Genomic DNA, 12,618 nt, shown 5'->3' with positions numbered 1-12,618 from the left:
AGTTCACAGGACTAGCCTGCCCATTCCTCTGGGATCCCCCCAGTCCTGCCCCACAAAATCCAAGAACTCCCCCAAAGGTTTCATGTCTCCGAGCTTATGTGCTTATGCACGCACAAGCCCCCCACTCCTGGCACATTCGTTTCGCCTGGACTACCCCGCACTCCCGCTCAGCTTTCACAATCCCATGCAGGAGTTGTCACCTTCTCTGGCCCGGGCCTCACTGGCAGTGCCCTTCGCCACATCCTGCAACTCAGTAACTTAGCTGTGTCCCCCCTCTGCTCCTTGACAGCTGACATCTTCTTTAATTCAGGACTTTGCCTCCCTCCCCCACCTGTAGCACTGGGCCTGGCACAGGACGGGACCCAATTAATGCCAAGGGAATTGGCCAGAGGGGTGTGCAGGGGGCACAGCTGGGGCCACTTTGGGGAGCTGGAGGATCTGTGAGATGCCTTTCTTCACTACCTGCCCCCCATCTGTCCGCTCCTTCAGCTCTCGTGGGCCCCATCTTCTCCACTACTAAGCGCGGAGGAGGGTGGGCAGCCCTCCCGCCCAGGTGCCTTCTGTGGCAGTTGCTCCGGTTGCTCCAGACCTGTCCCATTCCTTCTCTTTTTGCGGGCCCCACTCGCATCGTTGCCCTTTTAAGAAAGAGGAAATTCTTCTCATAAACAATCGCCCTGACCAGCGCGTCGCTTGCACTACTGGGTCCCGGGGAAATTGGAGGTACTCCCAGGTAGAGCACTCGCTCCTGGCTTAACTCTAGGGAAAGGCCCAGGCTACCCCTTCTCGCTGTGCCTGTCCGCAGCTCCCGGGCTGGGGTCCGAGGAACTGGAGGAGGGACTTGGGGGAGCCTAGAAACAGCCTAGGGAACGTCTATAAAGTGCAGCCCCCTAACAGGGCGAAGGGGTGTCCGGCCGCTCCCTGCGGCAGAGGGGGTTCCCCGCCCACACAGTTCCTCCCCACCTCCTCACCCAGGAGGATTCCGGGGTGGGGGGCCCGGGTTTGAGACTCGAGCGGCTGCCTTTCCCAGCTGATACACTTGGCTGGGAGGGGTGAGGCCAAGGCGGGAGTGCGGGCGCTCCGACCGTCCCTGCCCCTAGGGGGAGCCGGGACTCAGCTGAGAGGGAGTGTTAACTGCGTGGCGTGGGAGTCCCGGCTGCCTAGTCCCCTGGGGAGATGGCAAATGAATTGGGCCTCGGAGGCACGGACTCTTAGGTTCCTATGACCTGGTTCCTGAAGAAGAGGGAACCACGCCTCCGTTTTAACGTCTGGAAAATGGGTTGTAGGCGAAACAGGGGGAATAGAAGCAAACCAGACTTTGGGATGGGGAACCTGGGGCCTTGGGGCCACATGTGGCCTTCTGGATCCTTGAGTGCAGCCTTTTGACTGAATCCAAATTTTACAAAACAAATCCTTTTAAAGGGATTTGTTCTGTGAAGTTTGGTTTCAGTGGCGGGGCTGCCCTTGGGGATCTGGAGGGCCACATGTAACCTTGAGGCCACAGGTTCCAGAAGAGAAGTGAACTAGTATTTATTTAGCATTTATTAGACTCTATTTTAAGTGCCAGTTTGGAACCTTCGTCGGGCCTCACCCTACCCCCACCATTGGTCTTGCCAGGTCACTCCTATAGGTGCTCAATAAATATTTTTTGAATGATTTTTTTTCAGTCCCAAGTGCCAGGCACTGTGTTAAAGTGCTTAGCATCCATTGCAAGGTTGGTGTTGTCCCCATTTTACAGATGAGGACACTGAGACCCAGAGGTTAATCTCTTGTCTAAGCTAGGAAACAGGAGGTCCCCAAGGACCCCACGTGGGCCTGCCTCCCAAACTCTCCCGCTCTGTGTTGCTGCCTTCAAGCCCTGTCGTGTCCACCAGGCCAGTCTGCCCCACTTGTTCCACCTTCCAGCCAGGCCCTGGGTGGGGGCTCATCCAGAGGTCTCCCCCTCCTCCTCTTCCGGGAGCCCATACAGGAAGTGTTGGTGGGAACTGTGGGCCAGAAAGGTGGCTCCATGGGCAATACAACAGGTCCAGATCTGGGGGAGAGGAGGCCAAGAGTGGGGGAGAGGCCAAGACCTCTGGGGAAGTCCCCCCCACGCCCTCCCCATCTGTTGTCTCCTTGCTTTGCCTCCCCCATCCCCAAGGCACCCACTGGCCCCACAGTACCAGGTAGGTAGTGAGGCCCAGGTAGGCTGCAGCCAGCAGGGCTACAAGGCCAAAGTAGGCAGGGTGGGGGAGGCTGGGCAGGAAGCTGACCACGAAGTAGAGGTTAATGGCGCAGACCAGTGCCATGATGGAGGAGGTGATGGCCTTGCTCAGCCTGGAGGACACAAGAGAGGCTCAGGACTGGCCGGACACAGCTGGGCCACCTGCATCTTCTCCTCCTCTTCCTTCTCCCTTCCCTCCTCCTCCTCCTCTTCCTCTTCCTCTTCTCCTAGTGCCCACAGCTGATGGTGGGGGCGGATACACAGAGCCTGCTCTCAGCTTCTCTGGGCTGTGGGGCCTGGAGCAGATAGACACCCCCCCCAGCCCACCTCCTGCCTCCTAGGCTCTCCAGGATGCACAGGGGCAAGATCTGGCTAGAGCAGAATTTGGGGTGAGAGTGAGGAGCTCAGGCTCTAGAAATAGCCCTCGCCCCTGGATTCTGGTCCTGGCTCCACCACTTTCTAGCTGTGTGACTCTGGGGTAAGTGTATTAACCTCTCTGAGCCTCAGTTGCTTCATCTGGGTAATAGGGATAATAGTACCTCCTACCTCTGGGTGGCTGTGAGGATCAAACGTGGTCATGCACGCACGTCCAGTGCTTGGGATGGGGAGTACTTACAGGCCATTGGCAAACTCCTGCATGAGGGCAGGCAAGCTGGTGAACGTGAGGATGGGCAGCACAGCGAATGGGAGCTGGGGAGAGCAGTGGGAGGCGGAGGCTGAGGCTGAGGCTGAGGGACCCTCCCCTCAGAATACAGCAGGGGAGGAACGGGTGCAGCTTGTTATCCTCTGCCTGGCTGTGTGCCCTTGGGTAAGTCCCCTAACCATTCTGAGTGCTTCTTTCCCTCTCTCTATGCCTTCCAAGGTCGTGGGGCTCGAAAGCAGGAGAAGGTGTTTTGGGGCTGCCTGATTTTGAATCCCAGCTCTGCCACTAGTCACTTAACTTCGTGCATCAGTTTTCCCACCTGTAAAATGGGTATAAAATGGTGATTCCTACCCCCTAGGGTGGCTGTGGGAATCATGTGAGCCTTGTAGGCAAAGTGTGTTTAGGATAGGGCCTGGCAGGCGGGGGCAGGCTCAGTGGGGGGATTGCTGTGGTTCCTGTTTAACTCTGCAGCTGGCAGGGGTGGTAGAGACTGCCCATCTTACCAGCAGGCTCTGCAGCACGTTGAGCAGGTCGTTGAGGCCTGACAGGTCCTTCAGGTCCCGGAAGACAGCCACCAACACGGTGGGCAGGATGGCACAGGAGCGGGTGAGAAGGACTCGGGCAAAGCGTGACCACCGCAGCCTCAGAAAGCCCTGAAGGGTACGGGGTGAGCACCTTGGTGGGGGTTGGGGGATGAGCAGGACTAGGGATTCCAGAGGAGGGACCCTCTGCCCTCCCTCAGCCCATCTCATGCCTGGGGGATGCTCTGTTTTTCCATTATTCTGTCCCTAAGTGGCAGAGAAGGATGGGCGGGGAGAAAAGGGGGCGGGGCGTGTTCTCCCACAGCTGGTTGCTGAAGACTAAACAGTTTTTGGGAAAAGGCTCCTGTTAGTCCTGGGTCTGCCCCTTCCACAAGTCGCCTCATCTCTCTGAATCTCAAGTTTTCTCATTTGTAAAGTGAGGCTTAATAGTGGCGCCCTCTGGGCCGCTTTAAGGATCAACAAGGCCGGGTGTCCCAGCCCCTAGCAGTGTGCTTGTTGTCCTTGGACCTCAGGCCTGCCCCACCTCCATCACGAACTGTCCCGCGTAGGTGCCTGTCATGGTGGAGCTCTGCCCGGCCGCCAGGAGACCTATGGCCCAGATGTAGAGGGCGGCGGGGCCGAAGAGGCAGCCCAGGATCACGCCCTGGAGGGATGGGGCGTGGTCAGACCAATGGTCCCGCCCCTCCCCGCGCAGGCTCCTCCCCTGAGGTGGGCGAGGCGAGGAACCCGGACCGGTCCCGAGCTCCCCCGCCCACGCGTGCTCCGCGCTTACTCCTTGGTAAATGTCCACAGCCACCGTCTGGTTGTTCATGGGGAAGATCTTGGCGTAGTCGTGGAGGCTGCTGTTGGCACAGACGTTGAACTGCGGGCACCGAGGCAGTAGGAGGAAGATGTGAAGCGCACATTCAGTCTTGGGAAACCGGACTGCCGGCCTTGACCAGAGTCAGAAATTGGTGGCCCGCTGGCCGAATTCGGCTGGACATATTTGGTTTGCCTAACAAACTTGGGTTTTTTTTTTTTTTTTCTCTTTAATGTGAATTTATTGCCAACATTTAAAATTGAGAAGACTTCCCATGAGAACCCGGTCTCTAGCTTCTCTTGGATTTGTAAGAGCTGGCATTACCACAGAGAGACAATTGGCTGGCATGCCCCCACACCCCTTCCTAACGCCACTCACTTCCCACAGCTGCGCGGCCCGTCTGGTCTTGAAAGGTTTGCAGTCCCCTATTTAGACCTCTTTTCCTTGTGCCGAGGAACAGAGTGAGACCCAGGGAGGGGCATGACCTCCCAAGGTCACATAACAAGGCAGTGGCAGTGCCCAGGTCCCCAGAGGGGACCCACACGCAGTGTTCAGCATTCAGTAAGTGCCCGACACTGGCTAGCAGTTGTTACAGCCTCATGACAGAGACCCACTCAGAGAGAGAGACACAGGTCCCAAATCCCAGAGAGCCAGAGAGGAGCTGACCTGCTCCTTTTTCAGTGTTAGCACAAATGTCTCCTCTTCCAAGAAGTTTGTCCTGACCATATGGGTTAATGTAACTCCCCACCCCCATAGTCCCAATTATGCTGCATCACCCCCTTTATTTCTTTCATGGTGTCATCATTCACACTCTACCTCCTGTGGGTATTTATTTGTTGCCCTGTTTCCTGTGTGCTCAGCCACCTCCCTATTTAAGCTACAAGCAGGCAGGGTCTTTGTATCATTGACTGCTGTATCCTCAGGGTCTAGGGACACTGCCTGGTATAGAACAGATGCTAATTCATTATTTGCTGAATGAACCACGGTTTATCTATCAACAGTGAAGATTATCAGGAGACAGGACTCCAGTGGCTGGAGTCCAGGGCAGAGCCTGCATTGGCTGGGTCCTCAGCAAGGCTTGCAGGGCATGTGTGTAGGGCATGGCCACAGGTGCACGGGGTTGGGGAGTGTGTCTCACCGCAGCCTGGTTGGTTTGCTGGTAGAAGGCCTGTCCAAAGACAGCCATGACAAAGAGGTTGATGATGAAGGAGACAGACAGAGCGATGGTGGCCTCAATCAGGAAGTACATGTTGGCTTCTCGGATATCCACTTGGCGGGTCCGGTCTATCTCTCGAGACTATGAAGGTCAAAGGGGGAAAGTCCAAAGTCCCTTAGGGCCACCACAATTTCCCTCACTCTCACACTTCTGCCTGTGGTCCGCCCAGTACCTTCTAAAGTACCCTATGTGGCAGCCTGGGACAGGCCCTGGTCAGCTGACCATATCCTATATCTCTGCTCTTTTCTTTTTTTTTTTTGAACATCTTTGCTCTTGCCACAGAGTCCTGATCAGAGCTCACTGCAACCTCCAACTCCTGGGCTCAAGTGATCCTCTGCTTCAGCCTCCTGAGTAGCTGGGACTACATACCCACACCACTGCATCCAGCTATTTATTCAGTTAGTAAAGGAATGTTGCCCAGCACAGTGGCTTGAGTCTGTAGTCCTAGCTAGTTGGGAGACTGAGGTGGGAGGATTGCTTGAACCCAGGAGTTTGAGGCCAGCCTGGGCAATATAGTGAGATCCCATCTCTCATAAAAAATATTTTATTATTATTTTTAGATAGAGACAGGATCTCACTCTGTCACCCTGGTGGGAGTGCAGTGGTGTGATCATAGCTCACTGCAATGATGAACTCCTGGGCTTTGGTGCGCCCCCTGCTTCAGCCTCTGAGAAGGTGGGACTACAGGTGCATGCAACCATCCTGGCTAATTTTTTTATTTTTATAGAGACAGGGTCTCAATATATTGCTCAGGCTGGTCTCTAGCTCCTGGTCTCAGGTGATCCTCTTGCCTCAGTCTCCCAAAATGCTAACAGGCGTGAGCCACCACATCACACTTCTAATAAAAAATATTATTAAGAACATTTTAAAAAGAGAACGATTCTCCTGAAGGAAGGTGCCAGAGGGGCGGAGCTCCAGGCATGGAGGCGGGGCCTAGGCAGCTCTAGGGCAGAGGCGGTCCCCCCCTCCCCTCAGTCTGCTCACCTTGACCAGGGCCGAGTGCAGGTAGATGTTGTGGGGCATGATGATGGCGCCCACGATGCCCACGGCCTGCAGCAGCTCAGGCTGGCCACAGCCGGGGCACGAGGGCAGAAACAGGCCCCGAAGAAGCGCCCCCTGCGCGGGACGTGCCACCACATACTGTAGGGAAGAGTCTGGTCAGGACACGCCCCGCCCTTCACAGCCACTGCCACTGTTAGCGATTCTTGCCCTCCACTCAGCCTGGGCAAGGGGAAGGGAGAGGAATGACCTTGGGGGGACAGGGAGTTGCAGCTCTGGCTTCCCACCTCATAGCCGAAGGTCAAGGCCATGATGGTAATAAGGAATCCGAAAAAGGCTTCCAGCTTCCGCAAACCTAGGGGTAGGGCAAAGGGGCAGAACAAACAGACAAACCAAAAAAATCTGTAACATAAACAATTGTTAATGCCTGATGTTCGGAGCACTTCCAGGCACTGTGCCAAGTGCTTAAGATCTATTACCTCACTGAATCTTCACAACAGCCTACGATGTCTGTGCTATTATTTTCGCCATGTTACAAAAGAAATCCAAGTCTAAGTCTCTGGCCACACAGCTAGGGTGAGGGAGCTCCCATGCGCTGCCAGGCAATGTCAGAGCCCCTCCCCCAGCATGGCATCCTCCCCACCAGCGTTCCCCTGTGAAGGGGAACACACCTACCGTAGTTATCAAGGAAGAGGAAGAAGAAGGTGTCCACTATGGTGATGAGGACGCCGCCCCAGAGTGGGATTCTGAAACCAGAGTGGCCTGGGTCAGCCCAGACTGGCCTGGGGGTCTCGCTCTGGGCTGGAGACTGTGGAATCTGGCCTCCTGGGAGCAGGAACCCAAGAGCCCTCAGACAGCTAGGGCGAGGGGAGTGAGAGTGTGCTGGAGATGGAAAAATAGCACAGAACACTCTAGAAAGGGCAAAGCTAGATGGGAGACTAGGCATGACAGGGAGCTTGGGGCTGCAGTTCTGAAATCTGCAGAACTCACATCTGTGTGACTTTAGACAAGTCATTTTCCATTTCTGGGAAATAGGGCAACAGTCTTGTGTCAGAGGAGACAGCAGGATTAAATGGACTCAGGGAGGCACAAGGCTTAGGGAAAAAGTAGCAGCTGGTCCCAGCCCTGGCCTGGCGAGCTGGGACACATTGGGGCGGTACCGTCCGGCTGAGAGCAGATTGAACGCGATAGCCGTGCCGATGACCTCCTGCATGTCCGAGCCCACGATGGCTAGCTCAATGGTCAGCCAGAGGAGGGTGCGGGGCACCTATGGGGAGGAGACAAGCCTCCGTTAAGGGTGGGCCAGTTATTTGTCTGTTGTCTCAGCCCAACACTCACCTTCCCATGCTCCGCACTGTGCTGTTGGGCTAGAAGCCTGCAAACTGCATTTGCGAGACAGCCTCGCTGGCTGGCTTCCAGTTGGGTTGTGTAGGAAATGCTTTTAGGAGATTGAAAGGGAAAGAGAAACCATTTTCCCCATGTTTCCGGTGGTGTTTCTGGCAGTGGCACCAGTAAGGACAGGAGGCAACCTGGGCTCCAGCAGCACTAGCGAGTGACTATTTCATCAGTGTCAGCAATGCTTCCGGAAGCTCAGCGCCACGATGGCTCTTGGGCTGGTTCCAGGGTTGTAGCAGCTCTCTGATTTTGGGGTAACACCCTCTTCCCTTATTCCTCCAGCCCTTCCAAACCCTTAAATCCCTGCATTAAATACCTTTGAAATGTTTAGTGGTATAATTTCTGTTTTCCTTACCAGACACTCAGAACCGCCAAGTCCCCAGGGTCCGCCCCAGCCAGTGACCGTCCCTGAGTTGATACTTCCCTATTTTTTGGCTTCGTCACTTTCTCAGATTTCAATTTCCCCTTCTGGAAAATGAGCAACGCATCTCTGATGTGCCTCTCAGATTGTGTGCTATCAGTTTGGCCTCAGTCTTTTCATCTATCAAATGGACTTGAGATGCCCCGGTGAGATGATGTGTTTATTTGATCATGAAAGCTGTAAATAGCTGTTTGGGGTTTGGGACCAGTGCGTGCTTTCTGTCCAGGTCCCCAGACTCACCTTCGGGTAGTAGAGATGGCAGATCTCGCCCAAATCCTTGCCTGTCACGACACCTAAGCGGGCAGCCAGTCGCTGGCAGAGCAGGCCCAACACCGTGGCCCAGAGCAGCACCCAAAGCAGCTGTGAGAAGGCAGGGAAAGCCCCGGGGTTGGTGGTACCCTCTAAGCAAGAACACTCCTTGGGGAGAATGTGGGAGAGATACAGTGAAAATACCAACCCCCTCCTCCCATACACCCCACATTCTGGCAGGGCTGCACTGGGGACGCTTTCCTGGCACATTTGAATTTGACACATGCTCCCAGGAACACCATTCATGCAGGCCACCCTGCAAAAACACGGCAAGCGGGGACCTCCACCCACTTAGCCTGGTCACCTCCCTCCCCACCGGACCCCCCCAGCTTCCTCCAGCCCTGACTCAGTCACTTTGAATCCAGCCACAGCTCCAGCCTGGAGATCCGACTCGATGTTTCCCGGGTCCAGGAAAGCGATGCTCATGAGGAAGCCAGGCCCCGTGAAGGCCCACAGCTTCCGCAGGCTGAACGTGCCCTAGGGGTGGGAGCAGGCTGATGGGGTCCTGGGTGTGGGGATGGTAGCAACTGGCCTTGGCCAGCCCCCAGCTAAGCCCCACAGGCCCCTGAGCCCTGGCTGGCCAGCTTGCCCTCTGGTCCCCATGCCTGGAGCTGCCCTTTGGGGAAGGGGGCATGGGTGGAGGAACCAGCAGGATTCGCTGAGTCACAGAGGATCTGCTTTCTGGAGCCAGCACATTCTCAGTGGCTGGCCTGTACCTGACCCGCCTGCCTCTCGCAGGCTCTGACTCGGCAAGTCCTCAGAGGCCCGAGAAGGGGATTTCAGGGAGCTAAGGCTCCCTGGTCCAGCTCCTCCCTCCCCAGCCCCTTCTCAGACCACAGGTCCTCCTCCCTGGGGTCCACTGAGGCTCTGATCCCCGCAGCCCATTCCAGGGCTTGGCCTGTCAACTTAGGAATCTGCTAAAGATTCTGGAAATGCAGCTGCCAGCCTGCAGCCTCCTCCACATCTCCCTATGCCCCCTCCTGGTCGTCTCCTTAAATACTAAAACACATCCTCCAGCCTGCAACCCCAGTTCACCCCAGGCTCCTTTTCCTTCATAGGAAAGCTGAGACTTGTTCAGAAAGCAATTTGATAATTTTCAGACAAATACTGAGCACCCTAGCTAAGTGCTGGGTGCTGGGGATAGAGACAATTGCCACTGTCTGTCACTGCTGCTCAGAGCTGGAAGGGACTTGCCACGGTCACAAGAACCCCCCCCCCCCCAGTCTGTAAGATCCCGTTGGATCCTGTCAATCCCAAAAGCCCCCCAGGAGTTCCCAGCATTCCCACCGATTTCGTGTCCGGGATGCGGATCTTCTCACTCAGGTAGGTCTCTCTGGGAGGTGCTTGCTGTGGCCCTGGGCCAGGTGGGCTGGAGAGGGAGCCATAACTGGGCCGGCTCAGCCTTTGGGGGTCCCTGTCACCTGTGAGGGGCCCCATGAGGCAGGGTGAGTGTCCTTTCTCTTTCTGGTGGCCCAGGGTTAAAGCCACCTGCCCCCTCTCCCACCTCCTCCTTACAGAGTGGAAAAATTAAGGTCTAGTCCCCATCTTGGGTCCATCACCTCCACCCCTCGACAGAACATTCCAGAAGATACATGTGTGGGATGTGGACGCTTCAGAATTACTTTCCTCTCATGTGAGCACAGAGATCCCCAAATCCAGATCTTCTGCCACAGAGGATGCGAGAGAGACACCGGACTCTGAGACGGACAAGCTGAGTCCACATGTTTGCCCCTGGCCTGTGCCTGCCTCCCCAGCAGCTGAGGATGCTCCAGCTCCAATCCACAGAGATCAGGCAAGGAAAAGCAAGGCCTTAGGGCTGCGAAGGACCCAGCCCCAGTGGGTCCGGTGTCTGGAATTGTGGTCTAGATCAGGACTCCAGCGGTGGTCGGGGGTAGGGGAGGCAGGACTTCTCTTGCGTTCCATTTTTTTTTTTTTAAAGGAAACCACTCAGACTGCGTCCTCTCCCTCTTACTCTCCCAAAAAGGAGAGAAGAGCGATCGTCAGTGGCAAGTGGCAGTAGCAGCGAAGCAACACCAAGAGCCGGCTTCACATTCAGGGGAGAACGCTGTACCTCCTCCTCGTGGTTTCCGGTGCTCTACATGTTCAGAGAAACTTCTCTGGTAATGAACTATAGAAATGACCCCTGAAAGTATAGTCTTTTCTCTTGCCTTCTCAAGTCTCTTCCAGCCTAGTCCCCTCTTCTGTCCCCCGCCCCAATCAGGCTGTGTCCTGGGAGCCCACTACTCACCTGCCATGAGGACGCAGGCTTCAGATACTCGCTGAGTGTAAGCGACGTGCTGGGCAACTGTTCACCCTGCACCCCCTCTCTGGGTGCCGGTGCGAGTGAGTGTGCGAGCCCACGCCCTCTTAGCCATCCTGGCTGGGCTCCCGCCTCTTACATCACCGTTCACTTCACATTCGCACATTCACATACACAGCGCACACACGGGGCGTTGTGAAACATTTTCCAAAGGCAGAAGTGGTCAGCTCTGGCGGAAGGATCTGGTCACCCCCAGCATTAACCTTTGTTCCCCTCCCAGGCTGCCCTGTTCCCACAACACGTCTGTTCCCCTTCCAGGCACCCTGTATTCTGTGCCTCCAAATTAGCTCTGATTTCAGGCACTTCCTGCCACTTGGGCCTTCATGTCCAGATCCCATGATCACAACCCACCTCTGCCACACACACACACACAAGCAGGCAAACCCTTCTTCTCCTCTTTGATCTGGAGTCCCAAGGCCACTGGTTGGCCTAATGGGAGGGAGTCCTCATGGCTTCTGAGACCTCAGTTTCCCTTTGAGGGCCTCAGAGGAAAAGATTTTCCAGGCACTGCTGCAAGGACATGCATTAAAGATTCAGGTCATGGATGTCCTCAGAAGATAAGGGCACTGGGATCTGATCCTGGTTCTTCCACTGATTCACGAGCAATTGTCACCAGGTCATGTCCCTTCCTGGAGCTTGTTTGTTCTGTTAAATGAAGGGCTCAGACTAGCTAAGAGGTCAAAAATTTAGGTGTCCAAGGAGGCCAAGCATGTAAGATAAACTATGAGGCTGGGAGTAAGAAAAACAGCTCCAGCTCAGTGTTGAATGACAAATGATGGTGAGCCTCAGCAGTGAAGGGCAATGGGGAGTGGTGGAGACTGTAGCAAAACAAAGGTCATACATGCTGTCTCACAGCGCAGTGCCTTCGGAGTTCCAGCCAATTGCTGTCATGTGGGAATGTGAGCATGCTATCACCATAGCTTCTGATTTGTCAAGCATGTGGGAGAATTTTAAATTTTATGTAATATATGTTTTTGAATATTAGGCTTAAAAAATCTAAAATACTGTGTAAATCCATGAAAAACACATCTCTGGGCTGGGTTCCACTTGGGGTTGTCAGTCTGTAACCTGTGGATAAATGATGGCTAGACCCTTCCGGTTCCCATGTCTTCTCCTTGCCAGCTCCTGTACCCCCACTTCCTCCCTCACATCCTCTCACACTTCCTGTCCTGTAGCCATCCCAGAGAAAATAGGGGAGTGTGACATAATAAGAAATATATATTTGGTCTCTGCTCCTGGTTCCTAATACCCTTTAAACTTCCCGAGTGACAGGGGTCAGGGGAGTCTTTTGTTATTCATAATAGCCCCTATCAACCATACCTGAGTTTGTGGTAATGAGGGGACTCCTAGAGGATGGGGGCTTGTTGCCAGAGGACTATGGGACCATGTGATTGGAGGGTTGAAAATTTCAGCTCCCCACACCCCACCTCTGGGGATGGGAGAGGAGCAGGAGATTGGGTTCAATCACCAATGGCCAATGATTTAATCAGTCATGCCTACATAATGGAACCTCCACAAAAGCCGTAAACTGTGGATTTCAGGGAGCTTCTGGATTGGTGAACACATCGAGATGCTGGGAGGGTGGCACTTCTTGGGAGGGCATGGCAACTCCATGCACACTCCCTAGTACCTTGCCCTATGTTTCTCTTCCATTTGGCTATTTCTGAGTCATATCCTTTTTTTTTTTTTTTGAGACAGAGTGTCACTCTGTTGCCCAGGCTAGAGTGCTGTGGCATCAGCCTGGTTCACAGCAACCTCGAACTCCTGGGCTCAA

General features: G+C 54.8%; 1 protein-coding gene across 2 annotated transcripts; it reads right to left on the bottom strand.

Annotated features, from left to right (window-relative positions):
- Window positions 1-1,508: 1,508 nt before the first annotated feature.
- SLC11A1 (solute carrier family 11 (proton-coupled divalent metal ion transporter), member 1) lies at window positions 1,509-10,952 on the bottom strand. 2 transcript variants are annotated; one of them, XM_012642576.1, is made up of 15 exons: window positions 10,773-10,952; window positions 9,812-9,945; window positions 8,879-9,001; window positions 8,456-8,575; window positions 7,560-7,666; window positions 7,075-7,145; window positions 6,687-6,754; window positions 6,385-6,540; window positions 5,323-5,481; window positions 4,158-4,247; window positions 3,909-4,028; window positions 3,347-3,496; window positions 2,817-2,890; window positions 2,160-2,313; window positions 1,509-2,029 (listed from the first exon to the last, which is right to left on the bottom strand). In XM_012642576.1, exons 1-15 carry the CDS (start codon window positions 10,777-10,779, stop codon window positions 1,922-1,924), a joined length of 1,641 nt encoding a protein of 546 aa, XP_012498030.1. In that variant the 5' UTR covers window positions 10,780-10,952; the 3' UTR covers window positions 1,509-1,921. The 2 variants fall into 2 exon arrangements, with proteins under 2 accessions (XP_012498030.1, XP_012498031.1); XM_012642577.1 differs by lacking the exons at window positions 9,812-9,945; window positions 10,773-10,952 and having other exon boundaries at window positions 8,673-8,939.
- Window positions 10,953-12,618: the final 1,666 nt, after the last annotated feature.

This window comes from Propithecus coquereli, unplaced genomic scaffold (assembly GCF_000956105.1).
Source record: "Propithecus coquereli isolate 6110/MARCELLA unplaced genomic scaffold, Pcoq_1.0 Scaffold18, whole genome shotgun sequence".
NCBI classification, from domain to species: Eukaryota; Metazoa; Chordata; class Mammalia; order Primates; family Indriidae; genus Propithecus; species Propithecus coquereli.
This window is presented reverse-complemented; position numbering and strand designations above follow the sequence as displayed.

Bases quoted from the DNA above. Each gene is read 5' to 3' on its own strand.
- SLC11A1 (XM_012642576.1), bottom strand. The intron at 7,146-7,559 runs GTACCGCCCCAA...CTCTGGTTTCAG, and splicing joins AATCTGCTCTCAGCCGGACG to AATCCCACTCTGGGGCGGCG. The intron at 2,891-3,346 runs GTAAGATGGGCA...TGCTCTCCCCAG, and splicing joins ACGTGCTGCAGAGCCTGCTG to CTCCCATTCGCTGTGCTGCC.